Raw genomic sequence first — 21716 nt, 5'->3', positions numbered from 1 at the left:
CAGTATGTCAGGGAAAGTGGGGGTTTGGAAGCCAGTGAGGTGTTTGGTGATGCTACCTACTTATTTCCAAGCTTCTAGACTATATTTTAAGATAATTAAGATGGGAAATACATTTGATAATGTGTGGTGTCCCTGAGAGAGCAAAGGGGAAGCAGCTTCTTGCCCTCATGGAAAATTGATTCATTTCTTTTTAAGCTTTGCTAGGGAGAAGAAGATGGGACTGATTCAGCGTTGAGACTGAAACTGCATTCCACTGGTCCAGAAAATCATTTAAAAAACATTATTGTCAGGTGGTGAGGTGGTTGCTCACGAGTAACCAGGCAGGACTCCGACCTGTCTCTAGCAGGTTTTTATTTGGGCAAACTATTTACAGTGCAGAACCAGAAAGTTCATGTCCATCTCAGTCACTTGCAGATTCCGGGAGTGGCCCCTTCCGGTTTCTCCCCCAACAGAAGAACTCAGACACCCCAAATCTCCGCCTTCCCTCCTTACATTTCATCCCTCTGCATAAGCTGGGCCTGGTCAGCTGTGCTAGGTGAGGCACCTGGGCTCTCAGTAGCATCTTCGAGCCGTCCCCTCGCTTGGCTGCCCCCTTCCCACTCTGCTCCACTGGAGGTGTGGCTTTCTCCACCGCTGGACAAGGTGTTGCTCCTCAGGAGCGGCAGAGGCTCTCTGCATCCCCCTGGCTTTCTCCCCTGTTCCGATGGCAGTCCCCTGACAATTATTATAAATGAACTTGAGAAGTTAAAAGAGGTCATTAGAATATATAAGAAAGCAAAAACCTAATTTGATGATTTAAAGGGACCCCTAACCATTAGGTCCAGTTGTGACCGACTCTGGGGTTGCGGCGCTCATCTCGCTTTATTGGCCGAGGGTGTCGGCGTACAGCTTCTGGGTCATGTGGCCTGCATGACTAATCCACTTCTGGCGAACCAGAGCAGCACATGGAAATGCCGTTTACCTTCCCACCGGAGCAGTACCTATTTATCTACCTGTGCTTTGACGTGCTTTCGAACTGCTAGGTTGGCAGGAGCAGGGACCGAGCAATGGGAGCTCACCCCGTTGCGGGGATTCGAACCGCCGACCTTCCGATCAGCAAGTCCTAGGTCCTGTGGTTTAACCCACAGTGCCACCCGCGTCCCTTGAATTTGATTAGTGATTTCTAAATTCAGATACTGTTATGTCTTACTTCCTGAAACTTTAAGGAAGTACAGGCTGTTGAAAAGATAACGTTTACATTACAACAGTTTAATAATTGATGAGGTTTCAAATTTATGTGATAGTATGTTGACCGTGGGAGCTGTACATTAGATCAGCTGAATAATTTGGACCATATACAATATTGTACTTTAAATATCACTTACCAGTGAATGCTGAATGGCATTATCTTCAGTCACAACACCTGTTGATGTGTAATTATGGACCCTCTGCTCTGACATCATTGGATCTTCACAGGTGGCTAAAGGAATGGAATGGGGAATTAGAATGTGCTATACAACCCAAGCAATGGAAATTATTTTAGAATCTATACATGATGTTTCCTTACAATTTAAAATTTAGATTGATCCAGCAAAAAAATAATGTTTTGGGTATATTGGACCCCACATCTTTATAGGAATACACTGCCTAAGACAGATAGATGCTGGAGGTGTAATGCCTTGTTAAGGCATTATGCATTATATGCTTCAGGCATATAACGTGGAAATGTCCAGTTCTCATATATATATATATATATATATATATATATATACACACACACACACACATATATATATATATATATATATATGAATGAATAAAAAATACGGTATATAATATATGTCCAGTTCTTTTATATATATATATGAGAGAACTGGATATACACACACACACATATATGCACACAGGGGGGTGTGTGTATTGGTCTGAGGTGCTCTAGCTCCAAGGATTATGGCAAAATCCTTGATATCTGCAGATGTACACCTGCTTTTACATTATATTCCTGTAGTATGAAAATTAGTGGCAGGACCACGAAAGCAGATTTTTACATTATATTCCTGTAGTATGAAAATTAGTGGCAGGACCATGAAAGCAGATTGCATGCCTTTTCAGGTTCAAAACAGGAAATATTATTGAGAACAGTTATACATCATACATAAGATATCACAGCTGCGTGTTCCACATTTATTCATTTTTTATAAAAAATGAAGTATAAATTGTTAATAGACTTGCTAAGACATACCACAATATTAATCTAAACATATTCAAATCAGAGTATTAAAACTGGCACACATACAGAGATACAAATACGCACCCCACCACAAAAATGAGAAAAGTTGAGAGTACAGATGTACTTGTCCTTGCAAAACCTTACGTTATATCTATGTAACCATACTCTGATAATGTTTTCTTTTTTCTTTCATTCTTTAAAATCAACATCCCTGTGGTATGTAGAAACATAGTATTAAACAAAGTATTAAACTGCATGTGCTGTAGCAGCAAGTGAGTGGCAGATGGAGCTTGCCAGACTGGGAAGGTAGCCCATCTAGGAGAAGGAAAACTCTGACCCTAAACCTTCTAGAGAAGAAAAAGCTCAGGAATAAACCCAACACAAATCTGGAGTAGAGCCCAAGATGGTTGGATGGCACCTTGTGCGCCTCCTTCCGGCAACTCCTGCAGCCAAGTTGGTGCCAAACATATTGCTCTGCTTTCCTTTGGACCATATCAGCGAGGCTGAGACAGGAGTCTTGTCATCTGGGCAACCCAGGACATCCATACATACTGCCCCTTCGAAGTTACTTCAGGGCTGCTACCGCAGTGGCTTAACTTCACCCCAGAAGGCATATTCCATTGTGTCTCGAGGCAGACGGATGCCAACAAGCTGAGATTTGCTATGTTTTCTGAGTGCCTCGGGACTCGTTGTAGGGCAGAAAGGCAAAAATAAAAAAGCATTTTACAATAAAAAACTCTAGCCCCTGGTTATTGTCAAAGTGCTTCAGACTTCCATCTCTCAGTCGCTGGATCATCACCTTGTCGTGGTGAGCGGGATTGCACGTTCGTATGACCCTTGTGAGCGAAGCCGTCGGGAATCTCGTACTCCCAGCAGGGTCACTCAAGGCGGTAAGGTCAAAGGGAAGGAGCTAGACAAAGAATGATCCAAGAAGTCCTCAACAACAGAACAGGCAGATGATAACAAGTGGTAGGTTACAATGGCTGTGAAGGTGGATGAAGGCTGTAGCAGATAAGAATCTACCGGTCGTTGTGACTACTCATGCCATGGGAACAGAGCCTTACTGCGAAGACTGTGCACTGGTCAGCGTGCAACTCTCCATCTCCTCCAAAGATTCCATCTGAGCAGGCTGAAAGCAAAGAGTAAGGTTACCGTAACTTCCATCATAGAGCTTCAGTATGCTGATGACAACGTGTGTGCACACCCAGAGGATGACCTCCAAACCATTCTAAATATCTTCGCAGAAGCTTATGAAAAGCTTGGCCTATCGCTCAACAACCCAAAAACCAAAGTGCTGCACCAAGAAGTACAAAATAACCCCTCTGCAGCACCACAAATAAAACTCAAGCAGAAAGCGACTGTAGACGTTAGCAACAAAATCAGGGGGAAATACTGAACTATTATTATTATTTGTAACCTATCCATTCTGAAGGAAATCAGCCCTGAGTGCTTACTGGAAGGACAAATCCTGAAGCTGAGACTCCAATACTTTGGCCACCTCATGAGAAGAGAAGACTCCCTGGAAAAGACCCTGATGCTGGGAAAGATGGAGGGCACAAGGAGAAGGGGACGACAGAGGACGAGATGGTGAGACAGTGTTCTCAAAGCTACCAGCATGAGTTTGACCAAACTGCGGGAGGCAGTGGAAGACAGGAGTGCCTGGCGTGCTCTGGTCCACGGGGTCACGAAGAGTTGGATGCAATTAAACGACTAAGCAACAACAAAACAGTCGCTTTGTCTCAGGCTACTGAAGAAGTGAACATGAGGGGCAAGTATTTCAAATGTGTTAACAACCAACAGCAGGGCCGGCCCACCTGCTAGGCAAGGTGAGGCAACTGCCTTGGGCGGCGGATCCTGATGCAGATCACAGAATCCTAAAGCTGAAAAGTGACCCTGAGGGTCATGTAGTCCATCGCCCTTGTTCCTGACGTCCTCTTCACTCAGCCTTTCTTCCCTCAGAGAGAGAGAAGGGAAAGGAGGCGGCATTTTGTGGTTCGCCTCAGGCGCCAAAATAGCCTCGGGCTTCACCTCAGGCACCAAAATGCCTCAGGCCGACCTGGCCAACAAGCAAGCACGCCTTAAGTTTCCCTCACGCTCAGAGGCTGCTTTTCTTTCTTTCTTTATAAAGCGCAAAAAGAGGCGTCGGAGCCCTGGAAGAACAGCAGGTGCAGGCGACGGGCGAGGCCGCCTCAGCGCCGGCCCCGCCTCTACGCGAGGCTCGGCGGCCGGCCTGTGTTCCCCGAAGCCCACGTCGCGCAAAAGCAGCCGGAGGAGGAGGAGCAGCGGCGGCGGCGGCGGCGCTGAGGAGACCCGGCTGCTCGCCGCCGGCAGCTGCTGGAGCCGCCCAGCCGCCGCCATGAACTCCAACAACCGCACCGAGAGCGACTGGCAGGGACTGGTGAGCGAGGTGAGAGGGGGAGAAGGAACCAGGCCTCCCGCGGACTGGAAGGCGGAGCTGCCTTTTCCCGCCATTTCCCCCCCAGCTCTCCTCCCCAAACGGGCCTGCAAAAACCCGCGTTGGTGGTGCAATGGAGCCGGCACTGGGTCGCCCATCCCTCTCCTTCCTGGCGTTTCCGGCAGCCTGCTGTGCATATATACGCGATCTACAGTCGGAGCGGCTTGCTTCCCTTTCCTCTCCTTAGTGCAATTAAGGTTTGCAGCCCCACTTCCCCCAATGCGTGTTTACTGTGCAGCATGTCACTTGTGAATTCATCCCCACCCCCCAGTTAAGCGTGCATAAGGGTTGCAGTGGTGGTGGTGGTGGGGTTTTGGGGGGTGGCGTCTGGGGCAAGGGACCTCCCTGGCCCGCCAAAGCAGCTGGGCTAAGCTCAAAACTTGCCTCAGTTTTTCCAGGTGTGGCCAATGCTAAAAGCTGGATGGTTGCGTGTCACCGCAGGGATCGTAGCCACTTGTTGCTTGGAGGGGTATGACGGATGTTACCTGTATGTCACTTTGGGGGCGAGGGGGTCTGGAGCGAAGTATATATCTTCCCTTATTCCTGTTAAGCTGAAAGCAGCAAACTTTTGCTATTCCCATCTCCCCATTTTTTTTTACTTAGACCTTGTGAGTCAGGAATTCCCCAAAATGAGTTGCCAGGTCTCAGGGTGCGATCAGAGGTTTCTGCAGCGCTATTCACTCAACACAAACTTTTTTGGTGAAGGGGAGGGCTGCAGGTGTTCGGTTAAAAGTCTAAATGAAGTCTGCGACTATGCAACCATATGCTCTTAGATTCGTCACCATATCCAAGTAAATATATTTACGTTGGGGGTGGACATGCACCACGATCCAGACGGATGCCAAGGGATTTTGCTGTCATTCTCTGCCTGTTGTCAGGCAATGTCCCCTACTCGGCAGGGTATAAATAAATTATTATTATTACTACTACTACTACTACTACTACTGCATGCTAATGGGATCTGTCCATCTCCCATCAGGCTTCACCTTCTTGATTCTTGCCCTCAAAAGACCTGGCCACTCTGGGCCAAACTAAATTTAATGTCCATTGCATGATTGCAACTAATGTGCTGTTGCTGCTGTTGTTTTTTAATGTAAGTAGGCAGCTTATGCTATATCTGCATAGCATATTTGCCCTGTGAAGGCTTCCCTCCTGATGTAAGTTGCAGCTTCAGGGGAATAGTTTCCATAGAGACCACAATAGGTGAGACTAATGGGTTAAATTCTCCACCCCCTGTGATTCTGTTGCTGCCCCCCCCCACTCTTTTCTGTTTTCCATTTTTAACTTGTGCCTATTAATTCATTCAGTTGTCAACTTACTATTTTTCTTCTGGCTAGGATTCTGTGTGTTTTTAACAGAATCTTTGTTGGTTGAGTATGAGCCTATCATTTCCTTGTTAGAGGGAAGGAGAAATGACACATTCACCTGCTAAATTTTGACTGCCTTGTGGCTTTTCAATGTACAAGAGGAGAAAAAAAGAAATTTGCAATCCCACTGTAATAATTGCCGCTGTAAACTTCATAAAAAGACCAGAGGTGATTGAAGTGTTGTTGGAACTAGTCAACTTTGGCAAACACTGACTAGTGTTTGCCACAGTATCTCAAAATGGCTGCTTCCCTAGGTTTCAATTCTCTGCTGATGTTCTCAATAACATCTTCCTTCTGTAGTCATAGAACACTTTGATTCCTATATTATTGTACCAGCATCTCACACCCACAGCTGAGTAACACAGCCAGACTCTAAGGTTATAAGAAAGGATGTCAATCAGAGTGTAACTAAGCTCTCTAAGCAGCCGTTGGGTCAGCAACGCTTCTACAAAGTGGGTATTGCCTGTCCATGGTTCTTTTCACTTCCATGATATTCATATTAATTTGGGCTAGGTTTTGGGTCCTAAACAAATGCCAGGCAGTTGTGCTTTCTTTCAATCCCAATCTTACTCCCTGCCCTTCCATTAGCACCCCCTCATGCCATGTTGCTTCTGCTCTGAGAAAATGTTTCTAAGAAATGATGGGATATGTTGGCACAGGCAGTTATTGGCAATTATGAATGATTATGGTCACATATGGAGTACCAGCATTCTAATACTTAGAATCATAGAATGGAATCCCAAGGGCCTTCCAGCTCAGCCCCCTGCAATGCCGGAAAAAAACAACAACTACAAATGTATGTGGCAAAAAATGGTAGTGGTATTAAATGTTTTGTGGTGCAGAAGGATGGTGGCCTTATGAGACCAAGATGAAGACCACCTGCAGGAGATTCCCTTCCATGTTCTGTGACGCTTTGTGCTAACTAGGGATGTGCTATGGTCTAAACCACTGAGCCTCTTGGGCATGCCAATTGAAAGGTCGGCGGTTTGAATCTGTGTGACAGGGTCAGCTCCTGTTGCTCTGTCCAAGCTTCTGCCAACCTAGCAGTTCGAAAGCATACCAGTGCAAGTAGATAAAAATGTACAGCTGCAGCAGGAAGGTAAATCACATTTTCGTGTGCTTTGGCACTCATCATGGTCCTCTGTGCACCTGTAGTGGTTTAGTCATGCTGGCTACGTGACCGGGAATGTCTGTGGACAAAGGCTGGCTCCCTCGGCCTGAAAAGCAAAATGAGTGCCACACCCTTTGACTGGACTCAACCATCCAAGGGTCCTCTACCTTTTACCTTTACAACTTCTCACTCTGGTGTGACAGTTCCTCTACATACCAGAGGATGAAGTAGGAAAGTAGACTGCCTTCATGTGTTGACCATGAGGATAGGGTAACTGCTGGTGGGAAGCTAAATATTTAGCTGGGGGTGGGGGTGGGATTTCTGTAAGAAAAGCAACAATACACAATGAATTTGGGTGTGTATTTTCAAATAGGCCTTGCAATCTTGGCCATGAGTTGTGTAAGATGCTCTTTGACTCTAAAGGCCCCTAATCTTGAACCTATGCAAAATGTAGGATTAATAACCTGTTCAAGATGCATTTTTGGTTGTGTGGGCTGGAAGGTAAATAGAGATAAGTTATTGGCTGCAGGTGATGGAAAGGGAGAATAAATGGTCTTTCCTTCTCTTTGCCTCCCCAGCCCTCGCAAATCCACAATATTCTGCTCATCCTTACTTGCAGTGCTCAATTATGTACATTATTATATACATCTAAAGCTACCATATAATCCTGTTTGGTAACTTACCATTAGTTTGAAGAAAAAGAGAAAACAGTTTCATATTACTAAGCAGGAAATTAGTCAAGTGTAATTATTTGAAAACATAGCAAAAAAATAAGAAGCAAGGATAGGAACTGAGATGGAAAACTGGAACTGCACATATTTATTGGGTTTCTTTGCCTATTGGAAATTTTAAGGGTCCATAAAATAAAGACATAAAGACTTACCAATGTTTTTTTCAGAAGTAAGTCTTGCTGTGTTTAATGGGACATAACACCCAAGTAAGTGTGCACAGGGTTACATGGGAATAAACTCAGTTTTGCTAATTGGGATTTATTCCTGAATAAATGTGCATAAGATCATGCTGCCAGTTTCTCCCCACTACCTGTGTTCCTGTCTATTTGTACTGCTGGTCTAAAGACCTGGCACTTGATGTCACTGTGATAAAGCAAACCTTCCTGGAAACCAGCTCTGAAACTTGTTTTGCACTGGATGATTGGATTTTATGGGCTCTTTGAGGAAATGGTTCTTGTTTAAAGCTTAGATCTGCAGCTGCTTCTTAAGGAAGCGCCACACAAGGTTTCACATGCACTCACCTGTCGGCAGGGTTAGAAGCAATGGTTCAAATGATTCAATACAGTAAAAGCTACAATCCCCCCTCAGCTTACACAGTAGATGTTTATCACAGACATCTTCTGAGCACTATTTCACACACTATGTTGCATAAAATCTGGATTTGCCACCAAATGGCCTCTGCCTGTCTGTCTGATGAATATTCGCATCCAAGACATGTGTATGGAAACATTTGCTTCTCACATTCAAATGTTACATTTTTAAACGAGCACGGGGTTTTTGTTTGGTTTTTTAAGTGTGATGCAAACCTTAAATGGGGTACGAGTGAGGAAAGGGCTGCTTTACAGATGGCTAACTCAAGTCTTGTTCTGTGATAACACAAATACAGTACAGTACCATATCTGTAAAGTTCCCTTGCAGTTTAAAGGGTTGCCCTAAAGGAGATGAACTGGTGCTGGAGGACATCAATGCTCACAAGCTAGTTTACACCCACCTACCCACACCTTGATCTTCAAAAAAAATTCCCCTTGTATCTACCTACTATTACCTCATGTCAACAAACATTCAGTGCTTCTTAGCTTGCACGTTAAACCGCAAGTCACCAAGTGTTAAGTGAACATGTGGTGTACGTCCATCTGTGAACCAGTCCTTGGCCATTCTGATATTAAAACTTTGAAAGCATTGCATTCTTTTTGGCTGCTTAGGATTATTATTGCCCAGACATTTGCATATGAGAATAAAATAGTGACAAATTCTCAGTACATAGCGGGAAGTAGATACGGCATGTGTAGCAAGGAGTGGCACTGTATTCCACATCCTTACAGCTAGTTTGGCTTCTATTATCTATCTTCTTTCTTTCTTTCTTTCTTTCTTTCTTTCTTTCTTTCTTTCTTTCTTTCTTTTGACTGCCCTTCATCAGAAAATATCAGGGTGGTTCGCAGAATAAAATACATAATTTTTAAAAAGGAAATAAGTAAAACAAAACAGCAAACAACTGCTGCCTTTATTGGGTTCTGAGTGTCCTGAAACTTCAGCTTTTCTGTACATTTGATTTGATACAAGCTGATACAGGGAGAAGGCAGAGACAGGTGACTCTCTGTGTGTGTGTGTGTGTGTGAGAGAGAGAGAGAGAGAGAGAGAGAGAGAGAAAGGAGTCCACAGGTGACAGAAAAAAGGAGGAATCTGTATGAAAGGGAGAGGATATCATTAGTTAATCTTAATTAAATTAATATGCAAATCCTTTATTTTAATGGGACTTACTCTTAAACAAATATGCCACTTTAATATTTCAGTGTTGATTTGGAATGAAAATTAATTTTATTTAGTTGAACGATGAAATGGCAAGATTTTGCAAACTAAAAGGGAAAAAAAACACTTGTTTTGGAACTACAGCCATATGGTGCTTGAATGTGGAAGAATCGGGAATTTCCTCAAAGCATTATACAGCTAACGGGCAAGAAAGAACAACTGCCACCTACAGTATACTAGGTTCCGAGGGTGATAAGTGCTGCTAACTTTGATTTCAGGCCTGCTGATGTTAGACGTGAGCAAGAGTCACAGAGAAGTGAATCGAAGGTGGCAGAGAAGGTGATAATAAGGTGAAAGAAAGTGAGGAAAGGAAAATTTGAAGGAGGCAGGCAATAATGAGCAGGTGAAATGAAGTAGAAGGAAGAAAGTATAGAAAAGTTTGAGAAGGTAAAGAGACTGGAGAGACAAAGGATTGTGAAAGATGGTGAGATGGGAGTAAGTGATAACAGAGAAGGAACTGGGAGGTGCAAGGAGGAGGCAAAGAGAATGTGGGAGGTAAGAAGAGAGAAGAGCAAAGGCAAGACAGGTGATGCAGGACCAGAAGGTAGGGAAGAAAAAGCTGGAAGCAGGTGGCAGAGACGAGCTGGTGAAATTGATGGGCCTTTTTGGTAACAAAACACAAGCATAAATAGCGATGGTGACTTGCCCTCTTGCTCAATATCAACCACAGGTTTCAAGGAAGAGAAGAACCCGAGAAATAAAAGAGAAGCTGTATGTATTAAAAGGGTTTGAAAGTTTGCCCAACAGTACGTGAAAGATTGGTTCACTTGCATTTAGAAAAATTGTATGCCACTACCTCTGTGTAATAGGTGGTGAGACGCTAGTACTATTAAGTATAAATCAAAAGTGAAAATGTAAAAGTGAGTCCTGTGTGACTGGCAAGGAATATATGGTGCACCTTGAGTCTAGACTGGTTGAAGACCACTGCTCTAAATGAAGATGGGCCAAAGCTGATAAGTGACACCGTAATCTGAATTTCCGAAGTTTATAATGGTGTGTCTTTCACTTTTTAGATTTCCCCTCTCCAATAACTTGACAAATGTCCTGGCATTATCAGATTATGAGGTCATTTCTGTTCAGGAGTTAATGAGATCAAAGCGGATTTGGCACTAAAAATAGCTATGGACAAATAGGGACCATTTGATGGAGGGGAGAGCTGTTTCACCTCTCTGTAATGTTGTCTTTCTCATTCTGTTTTGTTTAAAGCAGTTAGCAGGCAGTAAGACAGTTCAAGCAGTAATGTGAAACAGTTCAAGCAGTAATGTATTATATCAGTCTTTACTTAATATGATCTTGTAGCGATCATAGTCCACTTACGATGGTAAATTAGTGGTAGATAAAAGTCAATAGACAGCAATGAAAATTATTATTTTGAAGGTATTTAGAATTAGAGAAAAGCAGATGAAATTTGAATCTAACAACTGTTTAATGAAAGCATTAAATAGTTCATTTTTGCAAAAATACATGAAGATGTATTCAGAAGATTCACTTTTAAAAAAATACCTAAAAACAACTAGCAGAAGCTATAACTATCTGCAGTAAATGGTGGCTCTTTTTTTTTAAAAAAAAAGAAATCTAATAAAAGTGGTTATTTGCATCTTAAAAGTAAAAAAACCCCACTGTATTTTAAAAGCAGTATATCACAGTAGCATCATTTGCACATCATGGTAAGCTGCAGTTGATGGCTCCCACTTCATTTGTTTCATACAATTTTTTTACCGCTTGATTGTAGAAAACCCTCAAAGCAGTTTTCCCACACTCCTCTCCTAGTGCAAGTGGGAGAAACAAAGCATAAACCTTGACTTAATGTTTCAAACTTAACTGGGATTCATGCTTGGTTGTGATTTGCTTGGAGCTGAACAAACCACAGTCCTCAGTTTAGATGTAAATCTGAGCCAGGGTTTGTGGTTGTTTCTCCCACTCAGTCTAGCGGAATTGTTCTTGGCATACCAGTTGTGGTTTGTTTGACTGAAAGAAACCAGGATACCTGGTTTGGATTTAATGCTAAGCCAGGGATTGTGGTTTATTTGATCCCACTTGTGCTTGGAGTGAAGTTGGAGCAATCGCCACATACACAGCGAACCATTAACCCTTGAAGTAGTAACAAGGTCTCCACAACCATATTTATTATCTGCCTATCTGCAGGTTTCGTTGTTGTGTTTGGTTACTCGGACTATGAAATGAGGCTTGTGTTTCCATTTCCATTTCCTCTTTTTGTTGTTTAGTCGTTTAGTTGTGTCCGACTCTTCGTCACCTCATGGACCAGAGCACGCCAGGCACTCCTGTCTTCCACTGCCTCCCGCAGTTTGGTCAGACTCATGTTTGTAGCTTCAAGATCACCGTCCAACCATCTCGTCCTCTGTCATCCCCTTCTCCTTGTGCCCTCCATCTTCCCCAACATCAGGGTCTTTTCCAGGGAGTCTTCTCTTCTCATGAGGTGGCCAAAGTATTGGAGTCTCAGCTCTTTAGCCCTAACCATAGTAAGCCGAAACATCCAAACTGGCAAACCATAGTTAGTGTTTGCCTTCCAAATCAAAATAAAAAACTGTTTGAAATGGGTTTCTGATTTGGTTTTGGAGAATAATTGCCAACTGGAGTTTGCCAATCCAAACTTCATGACTAATTATGTTTAGGGCTAAGGAAACCAAAACAGAATTCCTGGATCTGTTATGTCTAGCATTCCATTTCTCCATGTTAAAGATGGAAGCTGAGGCTGAGAAAACAGTGACTTACTTGCTTAAGGCTAGCGTCTAAGCTTGAACTGGGGCCTTGTAGCTCAGACTCTTAACCGCTTTAGCATATAGCAGTTTCCTATCCAGAGTTCATCATTATTCCAGGTTCCAATGTCATTTCAATGGTGCATAAAAAGCTACAGATTCCAGATGCCTTTTTAATCAGGGAATTGGCCACTCTTAAAGTGTCACTATATGGATAAGAACAATAATGTTGCTTTATTGAGGGTAGTGCCAAGGCATCATAACCCAGAAGGTTTATGGCAGAAATTCAACTTTGCTGCTGCCAGTAATAAAATTAATCCAAGGTGGAGGTGTCCTCTTCAAAGTTCATTACCCTAGAATGATTTCTCCTTCCCTTTAAAGGGCTCTTGAAAGGATGCACTTGCTACTTTTGGGTACCACTCAAAGCATTATTATTTCTTCATGACCTGCAGGTATATTAATGCACCTTGACCAGTAGAAATAAGAGCTGTAAGGTTCAAGAAAGCCCTTCTCTACATTTCCCCCAGTCTTCAAAAAAGGAGCAGAGCAAAAGGGGTCTTTTGACTGCAGACCAAGTGTGAACAGAAACAAATTCTGCAGCTTTTTACACATATGAAACACTAAAGCACATTACATATTTTAGGTGCATATAAATGTCCTTTTTAAAGGGATGTGCCTAAAAACCTCACATGTGAGTAAGATTATATTGCATTTGGAAGGCTGTAATTGAGTTTGTGAGTAGCTAGTAGAAAAAAATACTGGGCTTCGTTGGATAAAAGGGTGTCATCAAAATGGAGGGAATAGTATAGCTTTTTTTACTTTTATAGAGTAGTGAAAGAAAATGCATCTCTGCTAGCTGAATTAAGCACTCTGTGGTCTGATACTTCAATTATGAGTGTGTTTATGAAGAAGTAATTCCCATTATGTTCAGTGGGGCTTACTCCGATGTAGGTACGTATAGGATCACAGCCTAACTACAATCCTCAGTATGTTTACTTAGAAATAAATCTATTTTCATCCTAAAGGTTGTAATGTTAACCCAGAAACTGACACAGCCCATAGTTCCTTTAAAGCACTTAAATGTGTGTGCCCCTGCCTTTAAAGTAGCATTTTTGCACAATGCACCTGGTTGGTTTGGTTTGGTTTGGTTTTCTTTTGTTTTGTTTTCAAGCGGCACGTACAAACTTTTTGCCTTGACTTTCTTGCAGTATTTGGTGTGTAAAAGGAAGCTGGAAAGCAAGAAGGAAGCTCTGCTAATTCTTTCCAAAGAGCTGGACACATGTCAACAAGAAAGAGACCAGTACAAGCTTATGGCTAATCAGCTACGGGAGAAGCACCAATCACTGAAAAAGAAATACCGGGAACTGATTGTATGTAACTGGTTTGATCATTTTCTGTTAATATCTGCTTATATTGAATCTTTTGCTTCTTGCAATGCATTGTGCATTATTAATCATTTCCTTGTAATCCTTTTAGTTCTGTGTTCATGATGCTGTTTTTGTTCATTTTTATTTAATTCATAATTATGTATTCACTACTATTTAAAGCACTAATAGAAACAGCTTCGACCTTACAGTCTAAACCTCTTAGTGCTTTGATTGCAGTACTGCAGTGCTTCATTAAATTACTTTTTCAAGCAAACTAGATTACTTTATAAAGTCCTGTTATTTTTCCAGTGACATGTAAACTCCCTTCTTGTAGGACGGGGACCCATCTCTTCCTCCTGAAAAGAGAAAGCAGGTAGGTTTCATTTTTGCTTGCATGCACATATAATTTACTGCTCTATGTCATTGGTTGTTTTTTTTTTAAATTTTTTTGCTAAACTATGTTATTTTGATTCCACTAATCAATTTACAGTGGTACCTTGGGTTACAAACACCTCAGGTTACAAACACTTTGTGTTACAGACTCCGCTAACCCGGAAGTAGTACCTCAGATTAAGAACTTTGCCCCAGGATGAGAACAGAAATCACGCGCCGGCGGGAGCGGAAGACCCCATTAGCTAAAGTGGTACCTCAGGTTAAGAATGGTTTCAGGTTAAGAATGAACCTCCAGAACAAATTACAGTGGTACCTCAGGTTACATACGCTTCAGGTTACATACAATTCAGGTTACAGACTCCGCCAACCCAGAAATAGTGCTTCAGGTTAAGAACTTTGCTTCAGGATGAGAACAGAAATCGGGCTCCAGCGGCGCGGCAGCAGCAGGAGGCCCCATTAGCTAAAGTGGTGCTTCAGGTTAAGAACAGTTTCAGGTTAAGTACGGACCTCCGGAACGAATTAAGTACTTAACCTGAGGTACCACTGTAAGTTCGTGACCAGAGGTACCGCTATACTCACTTTGTATTTCAAACCTGTATCCCATTGGACCCTCAAGGTGGTTTGGTGAAAATCCATATAAAGCAAAGTAAACCTGCAAATCAACAATAAAAGTTCCAACAGATGCTCTACATGCATCCCCGCTCCTGAAGCTGTGTGCTCATTGGAAAAAGGGCTATCCTAGCAGGGCCTCCCCGATGATGAGGTGGAGATGCAGCCACCGCAGGCAGTGAAAGCCCCAAGATGGTGCTCCTGCGGGCACCCCACCTGCTCTGCCACTGCCGGAATTGGCACCAGCTTCTGCTGAGATCTTGTGGTGGAAGTGGCAAGAAGAGCACTTCCTGTTTCTCGCCGCCACTGGGCAAGGGTCTCTTAAGGAGAAGCCTTGCTGAATTTCCCCCCTCCGCCCAGCAGGCTGGCAAGGCTTTTCAAGGGCTTTGCCTTGAGGGGAAGCCCTTGCAGAGTCTCATAGGGCCCCCTCCCCATCACAAGGATGGCATCAGGGCATTTTATCTCTTGCCAAAATGCCTCTAGCTGCCCCTGCTATCATCCCAGAAAGAAGGAGTGTACCGTTCTTGAATCAGGAGTATATCAGATCTGTAGGGTCCTCTGCTTCCAAGAAACTGCTTTCTCATCAATATCCTGTGCAATCATCCCCTCTGCAAACTGTTCCATACTTCTTAGTACTAGGTTCCCAAGTCGTGGTCCATAAACCATCATTGGTTTGCAGGTGTCAATCAGGTGGTCCACAGTGTATCCACGTTAAATATTCATACTGATTTTTATTGCTTCTTTTATTTCTCATATTGTATTATTGTTACAACTTGATTTCCACAGAATTCAAATTGTAATACAATAAAACACGTTAAAAGAAGCAATAAACATACAATTAAAAATCACACAGCGTCTAGTGCAGTGCATTACAGTTGCTAGAACAAGAAGAAAAATCATTAAATGGTCCGCCTTAGTACTTTTCAAGCAGTCGGCCAAGAAAAAAGTTGGGAACCACCGGTCTAGTAAAAGAGAAATTCTGAATCGGGTTTGCCACAATCTAAGCCGTAACTAACAAGTAGCTCAAACACTTCTATCAACAATGAGAGGGAAATTGAAGGTGCCCTCTGTTGAAGTAGATTAGAGGATAGCAGTGGCATTTTGTCAGTTCTTTGGGCATACTAGAATTAGTAGGTCAACAGTTTTCACTGCCTTCATTCCCAATCCTACCCCCTTTAAAACCCAAACATTGTGATGGAAATGAATGCTTTGGGTTGTCACGTCTTTAAAATATTTAAAAGCATTCCATTTGAAAATAATTTTCAAGTAAAGCTTTGAATTCATTTGACTATAATATTTTCAGCTAGAAAGGCCCACACAGGTTAATCAACAGTGGCTTATGGGGCTATGGAGAAGTGTTGTGCCACAAATTCCCTTCTCATGAATATCCTCATGAAGGTGCCTTAATGCAAGGGTGTTTGTTAAAGCCACCATTTTTCATTGGGTCTAGGAAAGAGAAGGACGAGTTGTGTCATAACTGAAAATTGTGGTTTAAGTTCCAGTAACAATTCTGGCTTGCAGACTAAGATTGAACCATGGTTTCCAATTATGGTTTGTCAGAGCTTAGACCACAGTTTCCTACCGTATTTTTCGCTCCATAAGATGCACCTAGTTGTTTAGAGGACGAAAACAAGAAAAAAAATATTCTGAACAAAACAGTGGATGTATGATGTTTGTGGTTCATGCTGTAGCCACAGACATGTGATTTGACGGTGAGTTTGGGGTAGCCCAATGCAAAAATCCTGAGGATCCATGTGGATCTGTGCTTTGTAACCATGTTTTTGCACCATTGCGGCCCCATCAACAGTGGGTGCGTGATTTTTTTGGTGCAGGCTGTAGCCATGGACATGCTACGTGATCTGATGGTGAAATTGGGGTGACCCAATGTAAAAATCCTGAGGATCCATGTGCTTTTACCTCCCCCCTCCCAGGCAGCCTCCTTTATTGCTAGCGTCCCTTATCTCCCTCCCAATCGCTTGCCCATCAGCAGCTTTGTTTCAACACCCCCTTCCCTCTTTCAAAAAGAAAAAAAGCATGATATGCTTTTTGCCTCTGGGAGATTCAGCTCCAGGGCCCACGAATCTGCTCCATAAGACAAACATTTCCCCTTACTTTTTAGGAAGAAAAAAGTGCGTCTTATGGAGCGAAAAATACGGTAATTCAGAATGGTATCTCCCCATACCAAGGAATCTTTCTCCAGCTTTTGGATTGCAATACCAATTAGAGTTTGGGAAAGCAATAGTTTCTGGCCAGCAGGAAGGGGCAGAAAAATAATTTGCAGCCTGTTTTTATCAGGGGCACTGAGGATGTATTGGAACTGGGCACGCAGAAGATGAAGCACATCTAGGTCTGGCAGTTGGATTTAGAGTGTGTGGAGTTGCTTTCTACCATGGGGATGTCTATTTTTATTTATACACGGCTTTCTTGTAAAACAAAAACCATCCAAGTGGCTTACAACAAGTAAAACAGTTAAATCATGAAAAAAGTCACAACCTTATTTAAACCATACAACAGTTAAAATACTAAAACAGATGAAAACTACCCCAACTTTCTAAGCATCAGGTCTGTTTAGAAGCTGCTCTGCTTGCATATATGTAAATACAGTAAAGCAAATAGGTATGGTGTCCTTACAAACACCCTAGGTGCTCCATCAAAGGAGGCCCTAGAGCACATCATTGTTCCAGGAAGTGGGGAACACACAACAATATCTTGGGTCTATCCTCACTTTCATTCCATTTTTAATTCTAGTCGTAAAACATTCTTAGAAGTGTTCAAAGCTGGAAACTTGTTTTACAAAACTTTGTCTGGCTCTTCTTACTATGCACCACCTCCCTAGTATTAGGAATACGTTGTTTGGGCACTTCGTTAAATGAAGTGTTAGTATTTCTCTGGTGAATCATATTTATTATAAAATCTGATGGTGAGTTTACTTTCCCTTCAATACACATTGGTTTGATTGTGCATTTTGTTGGAAATATCCTTGCTGGAGCTCCAAAAGCATTTTATTTGCGTGGAAAGACTGTGACAGGTATCCTTCATCACTTGAAAATTAATGCATGAAAGTTTGTTTCTACAACAAAAATGTAACGCTAGCAGATATCATCAATTTTTGTGGTTGGTGTTGAGCGCTAGGGTTTCTTACTAAGCAAAGCAGGTTTTACTGCATTAAGTTGGGTGCCACAATCATACAAAACCATTGAAGTAGAAATTGCAATAAAAATTGCTATCAATCACACTTCTGAAGTGTACTTGATGTTTCATCAGATTTTTCTACCTGTTCTCCTTTATTCCAGTTGTCTAACTTGAGCTGTGAGCTTAAACACTGGAAAATAATTTAAGCTTCTAAGAGACTTGAGCGTGGTTTGAACATTTCTGTCTAAATGGCTTTTGTACTGTTGTCTCTCACATTTCCCCCTCTTGTTCCCCCCTTCATCCAGAAACCTAGTTTACAGGGCACGGCTGTGGGATGGGATAACAACTTCTGTGCGCTAACTACGATTTATCTGCAGAGGACTGAAGGGTGCATTAAGTTCGTTACTATCCACCCTTCAGTAGTCTGAAGCAAAGTAACTTGTGGCAGGATTTCAAAAGCTGTGTTACGGAAATCGAATTTTAGGGTAGTGGGTGCTTTAGGGAGAATGTTACTTAGGTTACTGGCTTTTTTCTACTTGGGTTGGGTAATGAGAGAATGAATCAAATTGCCATATAGCAAGTGTAGTAGTAGTAGTAGTAGTAGTAGTAGTAGTAGTAGTAATAATAATAATAATAATAATAATAATAATAATAATATATTATTTATACCCCACCCATCTGGCTGAGTTTCCCCAGCCACTCTGGGCGGCTCCCAATCAAGTATTAAAAACAATACAGCATTAAATATTAAAAACTTCCCTGAACAGGGCTGCCTTCAGATGTCTTTTAAAAATAGGATAGCTACTTATTTCCTTCACATCTGGAGGGAGGGTGTTCCACAGGGTGGGCGCCACTACCGAGAAGGCCCTCTGTCTGGTTCCCTGTAACCTACCTTCTCACAATGAGGGAACCGCCAGAAGGCCCTTGGCGCTAGATCTCAGTGTCCGGGCAGAACGATGGGTATGGAGACACTCCTTCAGGTATACAGGACCAAGGCAGTTTAGGGTTTTACAGGTCAGCACCAACACTTTGAATTGTGCTCGGAAACGTACTGGGAGCCAATGCAGATCTCTCAGAACCGGTGTTATGTGGTCCCGGCGGCCACTCCCAGTCACCAGTCTAGCTGCTGCATTCTGGATTAATTGCAGTTTCAGGGTCACCTTCAAAGGTCGCCCCATATAGAGCGCGTTGCAGTAGTCCAAGCGAGAGATAACTAGAGCATGCACCACTCTGGTGAGACAGTCCGCGGGCAGGTGGGATCTCAGCCTGCGTACCAGATGGAGCTGGTACACAGCTGCCCTGGACACAGAATAAACCTGCACCTCCATGGACAGCTGTGAGTCCAAAATGACTCCCAGGCTGCGCACCTGGTCCTTCAGGGTCACAGTTAAGTGTACTTCGGTTTATTTTGGTTTACCCCTCCCCAAAGTCTTCCGTTCATTGTGCTGACCAAAAAACCTTACTTTTGAAGCTTTATGTCATGGGAGCCCTGGGGGGGAAAATACTACTCAGGTTGAGGCTGGTTCTGCTTATGTAAAGAGGCTTTCAAAGAGTATCTGCTGCAGATGGCTCCATAGGTCCTCTTGCTTTTGGCAGCTTTTGTCCTGGTGACATTTTTGTTTGTGAAGGAACCCCTCCCATGTTCATCAGTATACAATCGTACCTTGGAAGTTGAACAGAATCCGTTCCGGAAGTCTGTTCGACTTCCAAAACGTTTGGAAACCAAAGCGCAGCTTCTGATTGGCTGTAGGAAGCTCCCGCAGCCAGTCGGAAGCGGCACCGGACGTTCAGCTTCCAAAAATCGTTTGAAAACCAGAACACTTACTTCCGGGTTTCAGTCATTGGGGAGCTGATTTGTTTGGGAGCCATGGTGTTTGAGTTCCAAGGTATGACTACTAACACTTTATACTGTTTCATTGGTAAGAGAAAAAAATGATGATTACTCATACTTAATCTAAACACAACTACAAGGGCCCTTGATTAGGCATTTTATCTGTGTGATATTGAATGATATCTTAATTTTCTTCTATCCTGTTTCCTTGACGTTACTGTTTTTATTTAAACCACTCCATGAACCAAGAACTTGTACATTGAATGCTAATAATGAACCATAAGTTGTAGATCCCACTGCAAATTTTTTGTGCTATTTTGGTGATGTACAAATGACATGCAAATCTCGTGGAATCCCATAGAACTGTAGAGTGGGAATCTAGCTCAACCCCCTGCAATGCAGGAATCCTGTCCACAGCTGTCTCTGGTTATCATTTATTACTCCTATGATCCCTGATTAGAAAGCCCAATAAAAAGTTACTGAAATAAAAATAAATAAAAAATAAAGGAAATGAAGGTTTTGCAGATGTGTCAGTGGATATCTGTTCAGTGCTGCACCAAACCATAATTTAATGTGATGTGCAAAAAAAGGAACAAGGCTTGGCAAGCGATGGGTTTGTGCACTCCTCTTTCCTTTCCCCCCGCATGGCTAAGAAGGAGGTGTTTGGAATTTTCATTTTCCAGATTTGTTTAGTACAGCTTGTTTCATCTGAACTAACTGACTGGTTAGTAATGATGATTTGTTTGAATCAAGCCAACTTGAAGCCATGGTTGAAGTTCCCATTGACTCCTGTGGGTGATTTCCCCCAAATTCATATAGCCAATAAAGGCTGCACAAACCAGTTTGGAACCATAGCAGGAATTGTGTCACATTAGGTAGCTCCTTTATCGAAGCAGTTTCCAGGAAGTTATAATAGACATTCTAAGAGAAAGCAACAGACAAATAGGTCTTCCATCATCTATTATATGTAAACAGGTGTATGTGATAACTTTTCTAAATACAGTGGTACCTCAGGTTACACACGCTTCAGGTTACAGACTCCACTAACCCAGAAATCGTGCTTCAGGTTAAGAACTTTGCTTCAGGATGAGAACAAAATGGTGCTCCGGCACCGCCGCAGGAGGCCCCATTAGCTAAAGTGGTGCTTCAGGTTAAGAACAGTTTCAGGTTAAGAACAGACCTCCGGAATGAATTAAGTACTTAACCCGAGGTACCACTGTAACAGCTTTGTGACTTTCTTGCAGCGTTAATAACAGCTCTTCATACTTACAGCCAGCAGTTGTTTATAAATGATAATAGATTGACTAAATAACTACAGCTGAAAGGAAAATGGCTGTAAATACAACTCCATCCTTTCATTTCTTGAATGAACACTGGTTCATTGGTAACCATGGCCAGCTCTAAGCAATAGAGGTTAGAAACAGTTTTGCAAACTGCTGTATGGGGTTAACCATGGTTAGCAAATCACCAGTGCAGATGGTTCACTCTGAAAAGGAGAAGGTGGCTGAGATTTGCATGAGAAGCAAAAAGCTGTATAGTAGTCCTCATACTTCCACTTGTATAAGAACTTGCACAAGTTGTTCTTTTCTTGCACAATGCTCTAGGAGGCAGAAGATGCCTTTTACATTTAACAAGGCACGTTTGGCTCCAACCCAGTGAGCGAGAGCTATGCAAGAATGTGTTTAATGTTCTTGTGCAGTTCCTATTCACTTCAGGGAGCTTTGCCCAGGATAAATTCCCATTGGATTGCACCAGTTGATAAGGTGCAATTGTAAGTGAGTGACGATGTAAATAATATTTCTTTTCATAAACTTCCTCATCTTAATTATGGCCTTGTGATATTTAACCACTGGTCTCAATCCCTTGTAGTAAACAAAGTGTGGCAGGATTTTTTCCCTGTGGTATCAAACGATATTTGTGCTGCCATCTGTCTTTGTTTATGTACAAGGTTTATGTGCACACATGGTTGATTTATTTTATTTTTTGCA

The 21716-nt window shown here is 42.5% G+C and overlaps 2 protein-coding genes across 10 annotated transcripts in view; one reads left to right on the top strand and one right to left on the bottom strand.

Annotated features, from left to right (window-relative positions):
• LOC310770285 (uncharacterized protein) overlaps positions 1 to 4195 on the bottom strand; it is a gene marked incomplete at its 5' end in the record, with an annotated part of 36702 nt that extends 32507 nt beyond the window's left edge. For 2 of the 6 annotated variants that reach the window (XM_083630873.1, XM_083630874.1), the window contains 2 exons: positions 1365 to 1459; positions 4024 to 4195. In XM_083630873.1, the coding sequence (XP_083486999.1) occupies positions 1365 to 1459; positions 4024 to 4195 (267 nt within the window). Of the gene's footprint in view, positions 1 to 1052; positions 1460 to 2353; positions 3796 to 4023 lie in introns of those variants that run through there. The other 4 variants (XR_014552023.1, XR_014552026.1, XR_014552024.1 and 1 more) reach the window with 4 other exon arrangements.
• Positions 4196 to 4250: 55 nt separating this feature from the next.
• CCDC149 (coiled-coil domain containing 149) overlaps positions 4251 to 21716 on the top strand; it is a gene marked incomplete at its 5' end in the record, with an annotated part of 58872 nt that continues 41406 nt past the window's right edge. For 3 of the 4 annotated variants that reach the window (XM_083630386.1, XM_083630387.1, XM_083630385.1), the window contains 3 exons: positions 4251 to 4616; positions 13605 to 13766; positions 14098 to 14136. In XM_083630386.1, coding sequence (XP_083486512.1) covers positions 4251 to 4616; positions 13605 to 13766; positions 14098 to 14136 — 567 coding nt within the window. Of the gene's footprint in view, positions 4617 to 4748; positions 4862 to 13604; positions 13767 to 14097; positions 14137 to 21716 lie in introns of those variants that run through there. The other variant, XM_083630388.1, reaches the window with a different exon arrangement.

Source organism: Podarcis filfolensis (assembly GCF_964270895.1).
Source record: "Podarcis filfolensis genome assembly, chromosome: 9".
NCBI lineage: Eukaryota > Metazoa > Chordata > Lepidosauria > Squamata > Lacertidae > Podarcis > Podarcis filfolensis.
The sequence above is the reverse complement of the archived record's forward strand: the minus strand, read 5'-3'. Positions and strand labels throughout refer to the sequence as shown.